This window comes from Oreochromis aureus, linkage group 8 (assembly GCF_013358895.1).
Source record: "Oreochromis aureus strain Israel breed Guangdong linkage group 8, ZZ_aureus, whole genome shotgun sequence".
Lineage (NCBI taxonomy): Eukaryota > Metazoa > Chordata > Actinopteri > Cichliformes > Cichlidae > Oreochromis > Oreochromis aureus.
In genome coordinates, this window is record NC_052949.1 from 16,200,354 (window position 1) to 16,219,492 (window position 19,139).

Genomic DNA, 19,139 nt, shown 5'->3' on the forward strand with positions numbered 1-19,139 from the left:
GACACTCTCCTATAGAACCATCTCCCAGTTTGCTTTCCATTTTAATAATCTTTATATTTAGGGCTAGATAAGCAAATATATATTACTCCTCCACTACCCCGTTTTTATTTCCCATATATATATATATATATATATATACATATATACATATATATATATATATTTATATTTACACTGCACATACTTTCTCACGTACTACGTGTTTTGTCCTCTCTATGATCTGTTTTTTTTTCTCTTCTATTTTCCCTCAATCCATAAGTGATCAAGGCAGATGGCTGCCTTCAGTTTTGCTGGAGGTTTCTTTCTACTAAAAGGATGTTTTTTTCCTTCCCGCTGCTGCCAAGAGCTTGCTGATAAGAAATCATCTGATTGTTGGGATTTTCTCACTAATACTCTATCGTACAGTATTAACCACGTTGAGGTGACCATTGTTGTCATTTGGTGCCATATAAAGAATATACATATACTTTTCAAAAACAAAAAGATTGTTTATCAAAGCTAGAACTGAACAGTTTACGATTCTAAGACTTGCCTGTGAGCTTTAATAAGTGTATGTTCAGTCAAATTTTCCAACGATTTATTGTGTGACTGTTCTCCAGTAAATTTACCAATTTTTTATTTCAATTTTCCTCTTAAATGTTTTTTCTTCTTATGATATTCAAGGTACTGATAAGCTCTTGTTATGTGTTTTATTTTTGCTCGATTAAATGCAATTTCATTAGTTTTTTAGCATAACCCAAATATGAAATAAGTCAGTGAATATAAATGATGCAAACTGTGTCCTGTTTATATCTAAAATTTTTATCAAGAAAGTGCCTTTGAATGAAAATTAGACTAATCTTCTTTTTTCCAAGCACATTTGAATGATTACTGAATAATGAATGCATATTTCAGTTGGTCCATCATTATACAGCATTATGTCTTTGATTTATTCTTTCCCACCACCATTTATCTGAGTTAATTTTATCTTAAGCTGGACGGAGGTCATTTCTTACTCTCAACTAGTTACATAATCACATTTCATTCTTCTGCTATTCTTTGCAGCATGACTAATAAACGCTTGACATCCTCTGATGTTTAAGTCTAATCTCTGCAAGATTTTCTGCCTATGGAGTAAATGTGTCAGCAGCAATCATGCCACTTACCAAGCTTGTTTAACCTGTGATTTATGGCAGCATAATTGAAGTTGCAGCCAGAGGAGAAGGTTAAGGGGCTAGATTTAACTCAGTTAACCTTCTAGCCAGGGGTAACTACCTGAAGATTTTGTCTGAAGGATCTAGCTTGTCATTCTAAAATTTGCTTCAAAATAGTAGAAACTCACGCTCACGTTTAAGGCTTTAATATTTGATGAATGCTGGTTTAGCCACCACAGCAGGTGACACATGAGCTGCTGAAGGGTTCTGCAGGATGAAACTGCTCTGGATGTTGAACACAGTGTGCAAATATACAAACTGAGTCAAACAGAAAAGGCAATACAGCTTTTTTTCATAGGGAAAATTATCAGTGCTAACAAGCACAGTTGTGTTTTCAAAGAATTTATTATTTAGCAGTTGCAATATGAAGTAATCTTTCCTTTATATTGGCAATAATACACAGATCCTCTGACGTCATCTTGCCTGCATTCCTACATTGTTTTACATTCTGATAAACCAGTTAATAATGACAGAAAATCTGCGGTCTAAAATTGATTTGTGATTGCATTTGGCACCCCATGTGTAATGGTCCAATGCAAACAGTGCACCAAGAGGTAAAGATTGTTAAAATTGCACAATAGGTAATGCGGTTGCTCATATGAGCATCCAAATAAATAGTAGTCCTATGTGTATCAGTGATTTTTTTTTCACCCACTTCAGGTTAAATTTAAAGTTAAACCCTGTCCCCCTGTTGCTTTCTTGTATGGCACTCATCCAGTTTTTCTACTAAAACGCACAAAGGCAGGAGCTACATTTCTGTAGCTTTATGTTAACCAGCTAATTAGGCTAATGCAAGCTTTGCATGTGGGATGAAAGGTCAATGTTAGCAAAAAAAAACAATGTCTAATCTTGAAAAAATGATCTAAATATGCACTGGATGCCTTCAGACATGATACTGTGCAAAAAGACTGAAGCTAAAGCTGCTGGATTTTACGTAAAAATAAATTAAATTAATTAAAGAGGAGATGGTCTTAGAACCTTACTCTCTTCTTCCATCCTCTGATTAGTGTTTGTGATGTCAGGCAAAAAAGCAATTAAAAACCCAAATCATTGTTAGACAATAGCTGATAGTTATCTGATGCGTTTTAGCAAATGCATATTCCTCTATTGTTCTACAAAATGACTATCAACCAAAGTTAGTCAAAAATAGGGACACACCAATCCTGCTTTTACTCTGATCCAATACTGAGATCTTGGCATTGAGTATCTGTTGATCCAGTACCAGAGTTAAATCAATAAACTGTAATCCTCACTGTGAGGAAGAGTACCATTCATTTATGTTTTAGCTAGCACCAGGCTCAGCTTAAATCTTGCTTTCCTGACAAATACATGCATCCAAGAATAAAAATGTACTTGATTTTATATTTATTAATAAAATAATACAACAGGAAAAAAATAGTAAAATGTAAAATTTAATTTTCATTATTTACCTAATTTATTTGCATTAGTCCAAGCTCAGTGCAAGCCTACTGCACACTGCTTTCATTGACAATCATGCTAGTTTCTCCTTTACTTCCTCTCAATCTGAGTTCACCTGCTTTTACTGCTCCTTGATATATTGGTGTGAAGTTGAGCTGGCACAAGCACATTATGTAACCAAGAGTGTAATAAAGAGTAATAAAAGCTTCCAAACAAGTGAAGGAGCAAGAAAGAGAAAGCATCAACTGCTGCTTTGCTGTTAGCTTACTTAGTGCTTTGTTAGCTTGACCAATAGCAACCAGTCTGTTGCTGCTGAGTAAATCAAATACAGTAAAAATGAATAGATTGGTCATAGATCATCTTGTTTTAAACAATATCCAATCCAGCCTTTAGAATTAGGCTCGGACCAAAATCTGATCCAAATATCATATCGGCGCATCGCTAGTAAAGTACGCCTGGACTACAAAAAGACTACAAAAAGAAACCAGAGTGTGCCTGGTACAGAAATCTTGTGTCTTGCCTACAGATTGTACATATTCATATGCAAAATCTGTTTTTAGAGATTAGGTAGTATTTGACTACTACAGTAGGTTGTCCTGTAGCAAACAGCATCTGCTACAGATAAGTTTTACATTGATACAAATGAGCAAACCTCTCAAACACTTTCTTATCCTTTTGCACATTGTTTTATGTTTGGTAAAGGCTTAATTTAAACACCACTGCACACTTATTATGAGAGAAATCAAGAATAATAAGTGAATCCAAAGCTTGACAGGCCTGCCGTGCCTGGTTATCTTTGCTAAGCAGCCACTGGACAGTCACTGTTTTAAGGGAGCTGGTTTAGCAAATGATCAGTCTTATTTATAACTGCCACTTTGGTGCTTGTTCAATTAAAAAAGTGGATACAGCAGTTTGAGACCATAAGAAAGTCTTTGATGCAACTTCTGGGAAAAGAAATGAAAGGAACAAGCACAAGGACATAAGTGTTAAAAGTCAGTGGGGGGCACAGATGGTGATATATCAAAACTGAGTCACAGTATGAGCGGATGGATGGCTTATTGGTGTTGTCCTTCTATTTGTGGCAATGGACAACTTAGTAAAGAGCCTGATAAGAAATACTGAAAACTGGAGAGAATCTGCAGAAATTACAAAAAAAAAAACTTAGATCACAGTAGACTTTACTTATATGCAATGCCCATCAAGCCTGATAAATTTTTCAGATTAGTTTTAGTCCTGAAGGTAGTTTGCAGATGTCAGCGGTCAGCATTCATTCTGCGCAGTTTGGGAGGCAAGTTGTCCTCTGGCCGACTCCCTACCAAGGAGATCTGGACTGGTGCTGGGGTTGGAGCAGCAAGGGTGCTAATGGCTGTGGACAATCTGTGCTTCTCCAGCTCACTCTCCTCAGCTTCTCCATCCAAAGACAACAGCTGGACCTGCTCCTCCGGATGTCCTTGCCTCACTACAGGGATGGAGCTGGACCTCAGCCTCTGAATACTAAGCGGCAGATCGCCTGTGCTGGAGGCCTTCCCCCCGGGCAAAGCTGACCCAGTCTTCAGCCCCCTCCAGAGATGCTCCTCCCTGCTGGAGCTCATGCGCTGGAGTTTGCTGGGCAGCCTGGAGACTTGATCGTCTACATGGTCTGCATTGTCAGCTGACAGGAGCCTCTCCCTGCGGCCTACTCGGCTGCTGTTCCTCAGCAGAGGCGAAGGGGGAGTAGGTGCAACAGGTAGGGGGTTGGGTGACGTCAGGGAGGACTTCTCCTCCTGCTCTTTGACACTGTAGGGAGGTGTGGGGACTTCAAAGGTGTTGTGGAACTGGGAGTAATCGACTCTGAAGAAGCCCTCTTCAAGAGACATGACAGGGAGGAAGCGATGACCCCACAAGACTTCATCTTCAGTGTAAGATGTCCTTGCCTGGCATGTCATACCTGAGATGAAGAGAAGAGACAGAGTAGAAAAATATTTCAAATACAGACAGGGGAAAAGACAAAGAGGAGATGACTAACACACTGTAACATTATGAGGAAGACTGTATTAAATAAAAATGGACTGACAGCCAGACAGGAAGCTGATATGAAAGTGGCGAACTGCTTCAGGGACAAGGGAGAGGGAAACATGAAAAACTAACAGAGATGGAAGCAGCCTTGTGTTTTGAATAATTAAACACCATGAAATTAAACATTGTGTTAAATATTTCATTTTATATTACAGAGAAGCTTAGCACCTGCTAAATGATGATGAGACAAATGATAAGGGACAGCGATGCTTACACAAAGTTAGTTGTTTTGAAAAAAGACAGCAAAAGGACCTCAGAGTTCAGAATATGTTCTCACCAGTGGTCTCCACGATGCCCTCCAGAATGACAACAATCTCAAACTGATCGTTCATGAGCGAGCGCTGTGACAGGTCGAAGAACGGGCTCTTGCTGTTGATCTCATGGCAGATAGTCAAAGGTGACACTAGGAAGAGCTGATCCGCCCCCGTCCCGAAACCTACATCCAGTTCACACTGATCCAGAGGCAGGAACTCGCCCTCTGGGGTCTGCCGAGACTGTAGACACAAATGAGCAGGACATTTTAGCACAAACACTGAAGTTTATACCGACACTCCCACCAAGGCAGTGTAAGAACGAAAAGATGTACAATAAATGGATTTGCTAATCTTTCATAAAAGGTTGGTGTTTTGATGGTTTCCACAAAGATGGAGTCCTTCTGACCCAAGAGGTCAGAAGGACTCCATCTTGCTCTGCAGCCTCAAGTCAGAAATCGTGAGGTTCTGAGGGACCTAGCTACATAAACTAGAAAGCATGACTGAGATAATGCTGGTGATTGGCATTTAGCAACTTCAAAATTAGCAAGAGAGTCTTAAAATCACTGATGTGAGGTAGACACTTTAAAACCTGACATTATTGTTACATTTTACTTGATTAAAAAAACAAAACAAAGCTAAAAGCAAAGTGTAAAAACATTCATGCCAATTCACAGTTTTGTACTGGGCTGTGGTCAGACTATGCTGGGACCAGTTGCCAGGCAACCAGCATAGACTCAAAGAAGTTACCGGTCATATCTGCCATGCAGACATGAAAGTGTCAAGAATCTTCTTATCCTACCCCTGCTAAGAAAGTAAAAAAGCATATTTCCCATAAATGTCACCTAAACTATCTTTAGGACGTAATCAGTGTGGTGTCTGCTGTTTATGGAAGTGTATTTCCAGCTGAGGAAAACACATCCGACAAAAAGAATGAATGAATCATATTGTCCTCATGTTAAAAACCCCCTCTGAATTTCAAAGTATTGCTTTGCTGTCATGTAGAACATGCAAATGACTATACCCACACAGCTAAACGGTTTTATGACCCATTTTAACACACATTTTAGAGCCCTGAACTTTCCTACACATCACCCGAAAGAGGTGCACGTGAGAGTGAAAGGGTCCAAAGCCACTGAAGCATTAGCCAGTTTTTAGCCTGCAGTCTCACTGGTTCAAAGTCAGTGTAATGTTTGATTGAAGCTAATATTCCTGCACAAAAATAGCTTTTTACAGGCTACAGTTGAGTTTATGAGGACACATTGTCAATCTGCCAGGTTTAACCTCTCCTTTGCACTACCTACCACTTTTCATGTGAAACCCAACTACAGCTACTATATATATATTCTTTATCCTTGATCAAAAGGTGACTGAAGCTGCATTTAAAGTCCACTGGAATAGCATTGAAAAGGCAATTTCCTTCTGGAATTTCACATGGTACCATATGAAATTGGATACTTAGAGAGTTCAAGTGGAGAGAATGAGTTGTTTTTGGTGCTCAAAGGCAGGCAGAGTGAAGCCTGTAAACTAGAAGTGGTCGCTGAGAATTGCTTCCATCAGCCCCACTTATTGAAAAACGGGACCGTAATGAAGAAGATGTAGACGTTATCTTTGGTCCCAAGCTCACTTGTGGTAGTACTGTTGCAAAACAACAGCAACTAAATACAAAGCGCTCCCAGAACTGCTTCGACAGACCTACATGTTTTGTCAGATGGGGACAAGAAGAAGAAGCCACAGATCTGGAAAAACATTGCCTGGTCTGTCGAGTCCCAGTTGCTGCTGTAACATTCAGATGGTAGGGTCAGAATTTGGCATAAACAACATGAATCCCATGGATCCATCCAGCTTGTCAGGCTGGTCGTGGTGGTGCATTGGTCTGGAGGATATTTTCTTGGCACACTTTGGGCCTCTTAGCACCAACTGAGCATCATTTAAACTCCACAGCCTTGCTGATTATTGTTGATGACCATGTCCGTCCCTTTATGACCACAATGTATCTATCATTTGATGGCTGCTTGCAGCAGCATTAATGCACCATGTCATGAAGCTCAAACCATCTTAAACTTTCCAGCAAACATAATTAAACCCCTAACGCTGATCAAAACTGGTTGCAACATATAAACTTAACCATAGAAGGACAGACCATGCTCCTATACAGAGTTCATGTCAGAACATCTCTTACAAAGTGTGAAATACATTACATCAAACCACCATTTAGGTGTTTTTTTTTTTCATTCTTTTCTCAATAATTATAATTTATTTTATTTTATTTTATTCTAACTAGCAAATCAACAACAAAGAAAAACATCTTAAATGCAAACTTTCTCTACAAAGTCTAATCAAGATATCGAGGCAATGTTTAAGAAGTACCTCAAACCAACGTCAAAGTAACCTCTGTGACGTCTTTCAGTTGTTATATTGGAAGAAAAGACCACCAGCTAACAGCTATTCAGCACTGAAATTTCTACTAGGTTTCTTGAACACAACAATGAGTTCACTGTACTCAAATGGCCTCCACTGTCACAGATCTCAGTCAAACACAGCATCTTTGGCATTTGGTGGAAAAAGAGATTTACATCATGGATGTGCAGCCGACAAATCTGCAGCCACTGTGTGAAGCTATCATATCAATATGGACCAAAAATTCTGATGGTTCCAAATCTATGACGAATTAAAGCAGTTCTGAATGCAAAAGGAGATCCAACACAATGTAAGCAATGTGGACCTAATGAAGTGTATTTTTGCTGTATAGTGGTAAAAGCAAGAACAACTGACCTGAGGAGGCAACAGCACTGAAATGTACTTGTCACACTGACTGGCAGACATGCAGGGTAAAAGTGAGAATGAAGGTGTTAAAACAATAGTCTCTCACCTTCCCAGCATCTCCTTCTGACAGCCCAAGCAGCAGTAATCTTTATTTCATTTTTGGCAAAGTCATTCTCTGTGTACACACCTCCTAATTTCCAGCAGATTAGACCCCATTGAAATTCTCAGCAACAGTCTGTCCTTAAAAAACCAACATCGTTGACCAACTAGGGCAAATCTAAATAAGTAAAGTATGTGTCAAATGAAAATATTAAGAAAGAAGCTCAAAGAAAAGGCCAAAAAGAAAAAATACTGATAATACCCATATGAGTTCTATCATTTCATACATAAACAGAAGGGGGAAAATCATCTTTCCCCGTTGTTAATGTTTATTAAGTAGATTAAATAGATTATATCTTCTTCCCGTCGCCTACTGTTAACTTTCATGAAGAGTGGCCTCCCCGGCCCTTTGAGCAAGGAGCCAATCGGTTCACAGATGGCAAACAGCCTGTCATTTGTATTCACCGTGATGTTGAGGACAGAAGGGTGTGACATTTCACAGGAAGACGTCTGTGCCTACAGATCCCGGCTCGCCTTCTTGAGGGAAAGTGTCACCCATCATGCTGCATCAGTGGCTGTTGCTCACTGAACGCGCAGACGGGGAGCCGATGTAACATGTCCACTGAAGTTAAGTCGAAAAAGCAAGAAATGCGGATGTTTTTTATGTAACAGTGAGAACTCTCCTTAAAAGGAAACAAGCAGAAAAAGCTGTAAAAGGCTACACCACCTACCGCGCCTTTGATCTGTCAGTCTACGGGGTGTATTCTCGTAACAAATAAAATAATGTTACTCGATTTGGGGATTTCATCAAGGAAGAGATGTAAAATCTCCTCAGTCAGAGTCTGATCATGCCTGGAATGGAGGGGTGCCTGCACAGGGGGGCTCTGCCAAAACAAACAAACCGCTTCTGTTTACCGTTGCCATTAAAGATAAAGTAATTCCATCTTTGATGCCTAAAACAATCAAGGTCAATGAGTCAAACCACTTTAAAGTGTTTTGGCAACTGTTAAGCAATTAAATGCATTAATCTGTTTATTCCAACTGGACTTCCTGGATCGATTGTCTTACCGGTAGCCACCATAAATAACACACCCTTACCAAGGCAGCCCTTCTTCTTGCTTTTGGTCTAAATCCCAGCTAATAGGATTACATCGTCTGACATTAAATACTTTTCACTTTATTGCTCAGAGCTTGGAGATATTACTCTCACTCTGCATGATAAATATAAAGCGGCATTCATCAGGCAGTTTGCTTAGCTTAGCAGCAAAACGCTATGATTTCAAAGCAGCAACCTCCAGGGCTGAGAAATGAGTAGCCAAAACAGTAGTTCCTGCATTGGCTACTTGAGGCTGGCTTCAAAAGCAAGACAGTCCCCACTGACTCCTGTGGGGAAATACCTAACTTCAGCAATTAATTTAACACTTTTACAGCCTTTGATAAAAACTTTACAGTAGCTCCTTTTAGAGCACACCCATTTTTTATGGGTTTTTTTAATGTTTGTTTTTATTGTTGATGTAATTATCCGACAAATATGACTTCCTGCTTGGTACAGACTGTATGCCACAGATGTTGTCCTGTCTCCGGCCCTCACCCCAAACTGGCTGCAGCAGATGGTTTTTCCTGTTAAAAGGGAGTTTTTCCTTCCTGCTGTTGCCAAGTCTTTGCTCATATGGGTCGTCTGATTGTTGGGATTTTCTCTCTGTTATTATTAAGTCTTTACCTCACGATACCAAGTGCCTTGATTATTGAGAACTGAACCCTCTTGTCTAACTATGGTATAGACAAGAGGGAGGAAAAATGCTAACACTGAGGCTATTCAATTATGCCTCTGATGTTTTCATATTTGGACTTAGTGAACAGTGAAATGCAGTCCAGTGTGGTAATAGGTATTGCTGCTTAAATCCTTATCATCCAGCTTAATTATCCATCTAACTATTCTTCTTTTTAGCAGCAATCTTTATGACATCAAATACAGGCAAAGCTTAAGATTTCATTGTATTTAAATATAATAATGGTGCTACTACACTAGATATTTCCATTTGGAAACCAGTGTACTGGTAAGTCATTTATTTCTGGGTGTAAAGGTAAAACTGCTGATTTTAATAAATTCTCACTGCTCGCCTCACTAGCGCTGTAGTGCTACAACAGAATTATACCCCTGCCAAGGACGCAGAAAGCTGCTGGATGGCTTCAACAATGTAAAAGCCTTGTGTGTTCTTCTAGTGCTGCTAAACAGTCAGCACCACAAGGGGGAAATTAATGGCCTTTGGAAGAGGTCCTGATATGGAGGGGGTACTTAATTTACCAAGCCCGGCTCGCCTTCTTGAGGGAAAGTGTCACCCATCATGCTGCATCAGTGGCTGTTGCTCACTGAACGCACAGCCGGGGAGCCGATGTAACATGTCCACTGAAGTTAAGTCGAAAAAGCAAGAAATGTGGATGTTTTTTATGTAACAGTGAGAACTCTCCTTAAAAGGAAACAAGCAGAAAAAGCTGTAAAAGGCTACACCACCTACCGCGCCTTTGATCTGTCAGTCTACAGGGTGTATTCTCGTAACAAATAAAATAATGTTACTCGATTTGGGGATTTCATCAAGGAAGAGATGTAAAATCTCCTCAGTCAGAGTCTGATCATGCCTGGAATGGAGGGGTGCCTGCACAGGGGGGCTCTGCCAAAACAAACAAACCGCTTCTGTTTACCGTTGCCATTAAAGATAAAGTAATTCCATCTTTGATGCCTAAAACAATCAAGGTCGATGAGTCAAACCACTTTAAAGTGTTTTGGCAACTGTTAAGCCATTAAATGCATTAATCTGTTTACTCCAACTGGACTTCCTGGATCGATTGTCTTACCAGTAGCCACCATAAATAACACACCCTTACCAAGGCAGCCCTTCTTCTTGCTTTTGGTCTAAATCCCAGCTAATAGGATTACATCGTCTGACATTAACCCTAGAACACTATCGCCGGGTGATTTACACCCGGGAAAATACATTTACATGATTTCTCTCTCCTGCAGCTGTTTGCGTGTCGGGGAGCCTGTGCCTTCACCAGGGAAGTCTCAAATTTCCCAGGAATGGGTGGACCAAAGACCAGCTTTCCAGAGTCATTATTTTGTTTTAGGAGGGTTTTTTTTCATTTTGTTAGACATGGCACAGTTGAAAGTAAAAGAAGACCACTGTAATTTGTCATGTGTTGTCATATTTTGATATATTTGATTACTTTTTATTGGTTATATTATATCGGGTAAAAATCACCCGGCACTAGTGATTGTGTTACTATTTATAGCGATAGTGTTCTAGGGTTAAATACTTTTCACTTTATTGCTCAGAGCTTGGAGATATTACTCTCACTCTGCATGATAAATATAAAGCGGCATTCATCAGGCAGTTTGCTTAGCTTAGCAGCAAAACGCTATGATTTCAAAGCAGCAACCTCCAGGGCTGAGAAATGAGTAGCCAAAACAGTAGTTCCTGCATTGGCTACTTGAGGCTGGCTTCAAAAGCAAGACAGTCCCCACTGACTCCTGTGGGGAAATACCTAACTTCAGCAATTAATTTAACACTTTTACAGCCTTTGATAAAAACTTTACAGTAGCTCCTTTTAGAGCACACCCATTTTTTTATGGGTTTTTTTAATGTTTGTTTTTATTGTTGATGTAATTATCCGACAAATATGACTTCCTGCTTGGTACAGACTGTATGCCACAGAAGTTGTCCTGTCTCCAGCCCCTCACCCCCAAACTGGCTGCAGCAGATGGTTTTTTCCTGTTAAAAGGGAGTTTTTCCTTCCTGCTGTTGCCAAGTCTTTGCTCATATGGGTCGTCTGATTGTTGGGATTTTCTCTCTGTTAGTATTAAGTCTTTACCTCACGATACCAAGTGCCTTGATTATTGAGAACTGAACCCTCTTGTCTAACTATGGTATAGACAACAGGGTGGAAAAATGCTAACATATAGGCTATTCAATTATGCCTCTGATGTTTTCATATTTGGACTTAGTGAACAGTGAAATGCAGTCCAGTGTGGTAATAGGTATTGCTGCTTAAATCCTTATCATCCAGCTTAATTATCCATCTAACTATTCTTCTTTTTAGCAGCAATCTTTATGACATCAAATACAGGCAAAGCTTAATATTTCATTGTATTTAAATATAATAATGGTGCTACTGCACTAGATATTTCCATTTGGAAACCAGTGATTTTAATAAATTCTCACTGCTCGCCTCACTAGCGCTGTAGTGCTACAACAGAATTATACCCCTGCCAAGGACGCAGAAAGCTGCTGGATGGCTTCAACAATGTAAAAGCCTTGTGTGTTCTTCTAGTGCTGCTAAACAGTCAGCGCCACAAGGGGGAAATTAATGGCCTTTGGAAGAGGTCCTGATATGGAGGGGGTGCTTAATTTACCAAGCCACCTGAGATTCAAGTTGAGTGAAGGCAGGCCCTCTCCCAGGTGACTCACTTCCCCTTCAGTGACAGTTTGTGTGGACCGTGTGTGCAAATGCATGTGTTTGAGAAAGATACTAAGAAACCCAAACATCGACAGCGCAACACACATGTATTGCTTTTGTGTTTGACATGCAAATGTGGACATGTGTCCAGCTACTGAGCTTTGAGCAGGAGATAAAATGTGATTCTCGAACAGACGTCGCATTCTGTCTCTCAATCTGTCTGCCACAACATGCCTCTTCTTCTCTTCTTTCTCCTGCTTTCCCTGCTTGTCCTTCAGAGTCAGACGGTGGCAGATGTTGCAAGTCATGCCGGCATATCTGCCTGCCTGTCTCGCTAAGCTCCTGCATGCATGCCTGTCTGTCTGCTTCTCGCCCTTATCACTTATCTCCTGCTGTGGACCAACCTACTGAGAGAAGCTTCTGTTGACACTGACGAGCACCGCCCAGCTGTCACTCTCCCCCGCTGCATTTTTGTTCAGTCTTGTTTGCCACACTTGCTGCTGTTTACTGCTTCCATCTCCTTTGTCCCACCAATTTTTTTTCTTGCCAAGATAAGCTCGCTACGTCCGCGCTCTGACGGCAACCCACATGCCTGCATGTTTCCATTTTAATATTATATTTCACTTGTGCTGCAGGGCACCTCTGCATTCCACTGGTTTATTAATTAATGCTGCATCAATATTAATGGAATTTCAAGGACTTTTATGTTTTTACATTAACATGCATTGTGGATATAGGGTGGGCAGTACTGCCAGGGAGCTGTGTTTCTGCTCATAATTAAGTTTGTTATGTGTAGCCATAAAATTGGGATCTACTAACAATTAACTTGTGTCTGGTGAAATATAACAGGATGAAGATGCATTCTTTCTAGTTCTTTTAAAAGTGGCTAGATGTATGTACACTATGCCAACAAATGCCCTGAAATACACTTATATAACAGCACTATTGAACTGGATGCAGTTGAATGGGTTCATGAACTCACATCTAGCACTGCAAACTGGTTACTTGAATCTTACATTCAGGAGGAATAACATATTTTTTATCCTGGTGCCATAACCCATAACTAACTCTTCGTTCTCGTGAGTATTTTTGAAGGTGCATAGGAATTTGTCCAATCATTCTAAATGTGTTTTGTGGACTTGGAGAGGGAATTTCACTGCAGCCCTGTGGATGGAAATAGTACCGTAGGTGAAGCATATTTGGTCCTGGTATTACTGTAGTTAGAGTTGTCTGCATTACTCTCAGCAAAATTGATCTTTTGACTGACTTCCCTACTCCTGCTTTTTGTCACTGATTCTGTGGCAGCCAAAGGGTGGAGGGTATCATATTTGGTGTTCTCAGGATCTGCTTTTTCCAGCTGATGTAGTTCTGATAGCTCCTTCAAGCCATGACCTCCAGTTTGCACTGGGGTAGTTTGCTTCAGAATGTGCAGTAAATGGGAAGAAAATTAGCACCTCCACGTTTGAGGCCATGGTTCTCAGGCAGAAAGGATGGAGTGTCCACTCTGAGCTGGGAATGAGTTGCTAGCCTGAGTGGAGAAATTCAGGTATCGCCGAGTCTTGGTCACAAGTCAGGCAAGAAGGGAGTGGGAGATTGACAGATGGACTTTTACAGCATCTGCAGTGATGTCAATCCTATGCTGCTCTGCTGTCGCAAAGAGAGCAAGGCTGTTGATTTACCAGTCGATCTACATTCTCACCCTCACCTATGACCGCGAGCTGTGGGTAGTGACTAAAAGAATGAGATCACAGATACAATCAGTGCAAATGAGCCTGCTGAGCCGAGTGTCTGGGCTCAACCTTAGACAGGGACACGGCTAAAAGTAGAAAAGAAAAGAGTGAAATGAGGCAGTTCAGGCATGTCCTACTCAAAGGAGACTAAGGGGAAAATCCAGGACATGGCTGAGAGATTATGTCTCTTGACTGGTTCGGGAATGCCTCTGTGTCCCACCAAACAGGGCGGGAGAGTGGGAAGTCTCAGCATCTTTGCTTAGACCACACCACTGTGATCTGGACCTGGATGACCATCAGAAAAAAGAATGGAGAACGAAAAAAAAGCAAGAGTTAATCTTTAAACTCCCAGAATGAGTTTTGGTGAAAAACATGAATATATTGATGTTTAATTAATTATTAATAATAAAGCCCGAAAATTAGTAATGTGTGTTAAGAATGGGAGAAAATTCAAAAGGCTACGAGAAACTGAATAATCTCCTACTTAAATCAATTTATAGCATCTCAATTATCAGCAGCTGGCAGTTTTTTTAAATGATTATTTCTTTTGTTTTTACATTTTTGTCACAGCTGTGCCTCTTACGTGCTTCCTGTACATAACAACATCCGATGAGGCTCATTTAAAATGTATGTCTCACAGAACTCGGGAAATAAAGCTACAATATTTAAAGTAAATCTGTTATATTGTTATCACATCTTCTAGACAAGTCCCATATGTCACCGAGGTGGTCGATAAAAGAGACGTGAAATGGAAAGAGGCACGCCCAGCATCACCTCTTACTTTACATTTCTACTTGTGCTTCTACTGATGAAACTCAGTAAAATTCACATCCACCAATGAGAGGGCAAACTCGAGGAGATCAGTGCTGGCTTTAATGTTCATAGCCAATAGATGCCCACGTAGCAAGGGGGAATTATTTAGCGCTCCAGTGACAGTTTCTTACATCATTTTGTAAAAGAGTCAGAAAACACATAGCTGAAGAGTCCAAATGCTCCACCAAGTATTCTTTTCAGTAATGACTGCACGCACACCAACTTTACTTTTTCCCAAAAGTCCAAAGTATCCATGTCCCACAGCAAATTTATGGCCCATCTCCGACTATCCCCATAACTGATTAATGCTGCCGTGCCACCGTACGTTTGCACTGCTCCATCATTAGGATTTACTGCAGCACGCCTCATTTCTTCAGCCAGCTTTGTGGGCAAAACATCTGACAGTGACCTTGAGTGGCGTGCTACCTGAACACGAGCCATGGCATCGTTTGCACAGCGCAGCTGTAGTACTAGAGGGCTATGTAGAATCAATCTACTCTACAATACACCGCTGTGCAGTCTGACACCACAGTGACGTAAGTACACGGGCAGGAAAAAAGGAACAATGCAGCAGTGCTACGATCATACCCTGCGCACAGATTTCACAGCACGATTAGTCCAGGATCCAAAGACGATGAAGGCTTCTTTTTGAAATATCACAATCAGCTAAATGTGGATAAGACTTATGAATTCATCAAACAGGTTTTGACCCTTTAAAGCAGGTCAATTGAATGTTTTTATTTTTATTTTACACGTGATTCGTGTGTCCTGGACATCTGACCTTCCATTAACACATAAATGATTGTGGCTTAAAAATATCATTTAATGATCATTACTCACTGGCAGAAATCCCAGGTCAGGATCATCACATAAATTTAATCAACTGATCTTAGAAAGGAAGCCAAGGACTGTTTAAATAAAGCCAAAAAAAAAGGCTGATGGATGAAAGCACTCTAAACAGCAAATGTTTACCATGCAGTAATTAAGCAGCACTCCAGGCTGGCACGTTCATTTAAACCTGAGACGTGAGGCAAGACCGAGAAAGCTACCTGCACAGCTAAAGTACACGGTCTCCATTATGTATCTAATCAGCAACAGTAATGCAGCATTTGTTCCGGTACGTTCTGCTGTGAATGCTACAAATCACACCTGACTGCCTGATGAATTCGGTTACAGTATCAAGAACCGAATACAGCTAAAACTTTCCCAACAATTTCTCTTTAATGATAAATCTACAGTGGCTCTGATTGAGGCTGAAAATTTACAGCGTGTCCCGTGGGTGTTTGTTTTACTGCTTTCACTCTGTTATTTCAAACAGGACAGAATGCATTAGAGGCGACTATTATGCAGAGTGTAAAACTGCTCTCCTCTGTGGAGGGAGGAAAGTTGATGATGGTGCATTCTGTGTGATTATTCATCTGTGAGACTGGTGATTAAGTGCAATCAAGACACCATATTTTTCCTTTGCCTTTCTCGGCTGTTAATTAAAGGACAATTGATAACGTAATGAAATAAAAATGGGAGAAAGAGCTGAAACAGTGGCAGTAATAAGGCTTTTAATGATGCTGAGTGACTTTTATTTATTATTTCTTTCTCTTTAAGTCAAATGAAAAATTGAGGGATTAAAAAATTTTTAATCTTTAAACATTTTTTCTGTTGACTTGTTTAAGAACACAAAATAAACAACTAAGTACAATCAGCTCGCTGGTGTGAGTTCATAAAAGTGAGCTGTCACCGAAGATCACCTCACAACTCCAAAGAACTGACAAAAGCACAACTAACTGTCACAACAAAGCGCTGCCAACTATTAAGGTTTAAACTGATGAACACTGCTACAGGGAGCTTATGCGGGCTCATACAAAGTCCTCAAACTGTGATGAATTGTTGTGTTTGGACTTTTTTCAGCACCTGAGACACACAGACACTGTGGAGCACCGTCCAGCCATCAGGTCATAAGGTCTGCAGGCCAAAAAAGATGTTGCTTAGAGAACTTGAGAAAAGCATTCCCCTGGTGAGAGACTGCTGTTTGAAGCTGCAGTTTCAGTCTATTTCAGTTGTGAAATTGCATGACACAAAATGTTTTCCTCTTCCCTTTTATCATAGCCGACAGCAGCTGCCTCGGCTCTCCTTTCATCCTCCGGATTTTTATTTTTATTTTTTGCAGTGCTGAAAGGCAGCAGTTGCTCTGGTAAAATGCCAAATCACTGTCACATCTCAGTATTTAATAGTTACATTTTTGTCCTGTCTTTAGGAAAGAGTGGCCACAGGAATTACAGCCATTGTAGCCATTGTAACTTTAGAAATGATGTTTTAACCAAGTGCTCGTGCTGTAGTTTGCCACAAACTATTTCCTGGGGGAGGCATTCATCTCATCTGTGGACAGCTTAAGTAGAGGCTGAACTTGAATATACAACCCACTGACAGCCATACTGCTGACTGAAGGAGGGGTGGGGGGCAGTTTGTGATGACCCTCGCTGAAGCAGGCGGCTCACTCAGCATCTCAGAAATGAAGAGGGAGGAGAGCTGATAAACACAGAGCTGAAATACACAGCCTGTAGCTGTAAGTCGGATGCTCTGGGGAGTAAATGGCCACTTATTAAAGTACAGCTCAGGATGGAGCCTCGCTATAAAAGCAGAGCCCCTACAGCAGGGATGCTAAACTCATTTCAAATCGTGGGCCACATACAGGCTGATCTTAAACTTCTGGTAGTTCATTGTCCAGACTGTCCTGTACTTATAAAATATAAATCTTCCATTAGTTCAGAAAAATTTTAGAATTTATCAATTACTTAATTACTTTGTTGTGGTGTGTGAATGAAGTTTATATATATATATATATATATATATATATATATATATATATATATATATATATATATACATATATGTATATATATATATATATGTGTAGATAGATAGATAGATAGATAGATAGATAGATAGATAGATAGATAGATAGATAGATAGATAGATATCAATAGGAAAAGCTGTAACACTTGGAGAGTTACAGTTAAAAGTTCTAAGTCTATGCTTTCCTCCGCATATTCCAGGTGGGCCGGATTGGAATCTTTGCCCTGAAATAGTCAAATCTGGGAATGAACAGAAATTCGGTGCATGGCTTGAAACACAATAACAACGCTTAACACACACTTAACAATTTGAGAGTGTTTTTATTCAGACACAACACGTTCAGAGTTGAGGTGGCGCAGGAGAAACTACATCCTCTGGCTATCACCCAGGTAACGCGCGTGCTTACCTTTATGAGTTTGCACCTGATCTGAGCGGACACCATGTGGCTGTTTCGCAGGTTTCCCACTCGGAACATGAGGCATAACTTCCCGTCCCGCTGTGAAATGACCGCGTCCTGGCTGAACATCAGCGTCTCCGCGCGCTTCTTAGGCTGCGACATCTTGATGAACATGCAGCCTATCAGGAAAGCGTCCACGATGGAGCCCAGCAGCGACTGGAAGAGGAAGAGGATGATACCCTCAGGACACTTTTCCGTGATGTACCGGTGGCCGTAGCCGATGGTCGCCTCGGTCTCGATGAAGAACAGGAACGCGGAGGGAAAGTTGTAGACGTTGGCGACGCACGGGGTGTAGGACGAGTTGTGGCCGCCGTAGCTCAGGTCTCCGCGGATGTAAGCGATGACCCACCACATCGAAGCCATGACCAGCCACGCCACAGTGTACGTGAGGATGAAGATGAGCAGGTTCCAGCGCCACTTTAGATCCACCAGCGTGGTGAATAGATCAGATATGTACCTGCTGGTTTCGCTCCCAAGGTTACCGTGCTGGACATTGCAGCGGCCGTTCTTCTCTACAAACCGCTGCCTCTTTTTCTTCACCGGCGCGGAAAAAGTCATGCTCCGGTTGGTGTTTACCACCTGGTAGTCCTCGCCAAATTTCCGCCGTATGGCTGACATTGTGTGCTTTCGGTCACCTTACTAGCAACGATCAGTTCTTGTGCAGAATCGGGCTCTTTGCGCAAGTTTGGCACCGTCTAACCAAAACCGCGCAACAGCATTCAGCCAAGACATGCCCCGCTCGCATCCCACGAGATGGAGATGCGCTTCTCTCCGGTAAATTAATCGTAGGCTAAATGAGCCGAGATTCTGCGCAATACATCATTCATACTCGGTCCCCTTTTACGCAAAGAATTCTCCCCCGAGTGATAACTTTTTTTACTTTCTTTTTTTTTATTACGATGCCATCCGTTTAGGGAGCCGTGCAATAAAATGATGTCAGTGTTAGCTGCTTTTAATCAGGCTAAGTAGATTCAAAAGTCCTTGGGTCCTGCTGTGTAAGTAAACCTGTGCGTTAATAAGACGGCAGGGTCCAGCGCTCACTTGTGCCCGAGGA

The 19,139-nt window shown here is 41.0% G+C and overlaps 1 protein-coding gene across 1 annotated transcript; it reads right to left on the bottom strand.

The window, feature by feature from the left end:
• Positions 1 to 1,519: 1,519 nt before the first annotated feature.
• Positions 1,520 to 19,139, bottom strand: LOC116311529 (G protein-activated inward rectifier potassium channel 1-like). The gene is made up of 3 exons (XM_031728666.2): positions 18,035 to 19,139; positions 4,945 to 5,161; positions 1,520 to 4,539 (listed from the first exon to the last, which is right to left on the bottom strand). Exons 1-3 carry the CDS (start codon positions 18,701 to 18,703, stop codon positions 3,866 to 3,868), a joined length of 1,560 nt encoding a protein of 519 aa, XP_031584526.1. The 5' UTR covers positions 18,704 to 19,139; the 3' UTR covers positions 1,520 to 3,865.

Bases quoted from the DNA above. Each gene is read 5' to 3' on its own strand.
- LOC116311529 (XM_031728666.2), bottom strand. From the start codon at position 18,703: ATGTCAGCCATACGGCGGAAATTTGGCGAGGACTACCAGGTGGTAAAC. The intron at 5,162-18,034 runs GTAAGCACGCGC...TTGTGTCTACAG, and splicing joins TCAGGTGCAAACTCATAAAG to TCTCGGCAGACCCCAGAGGG. The intron at 4,540-4,944 runs GTGAGAACATAT...TCTTCATCTCAG, and splicing joins GGGCATCGTGGAGACCACTG to GTATGACATGCCAGGCAAGG.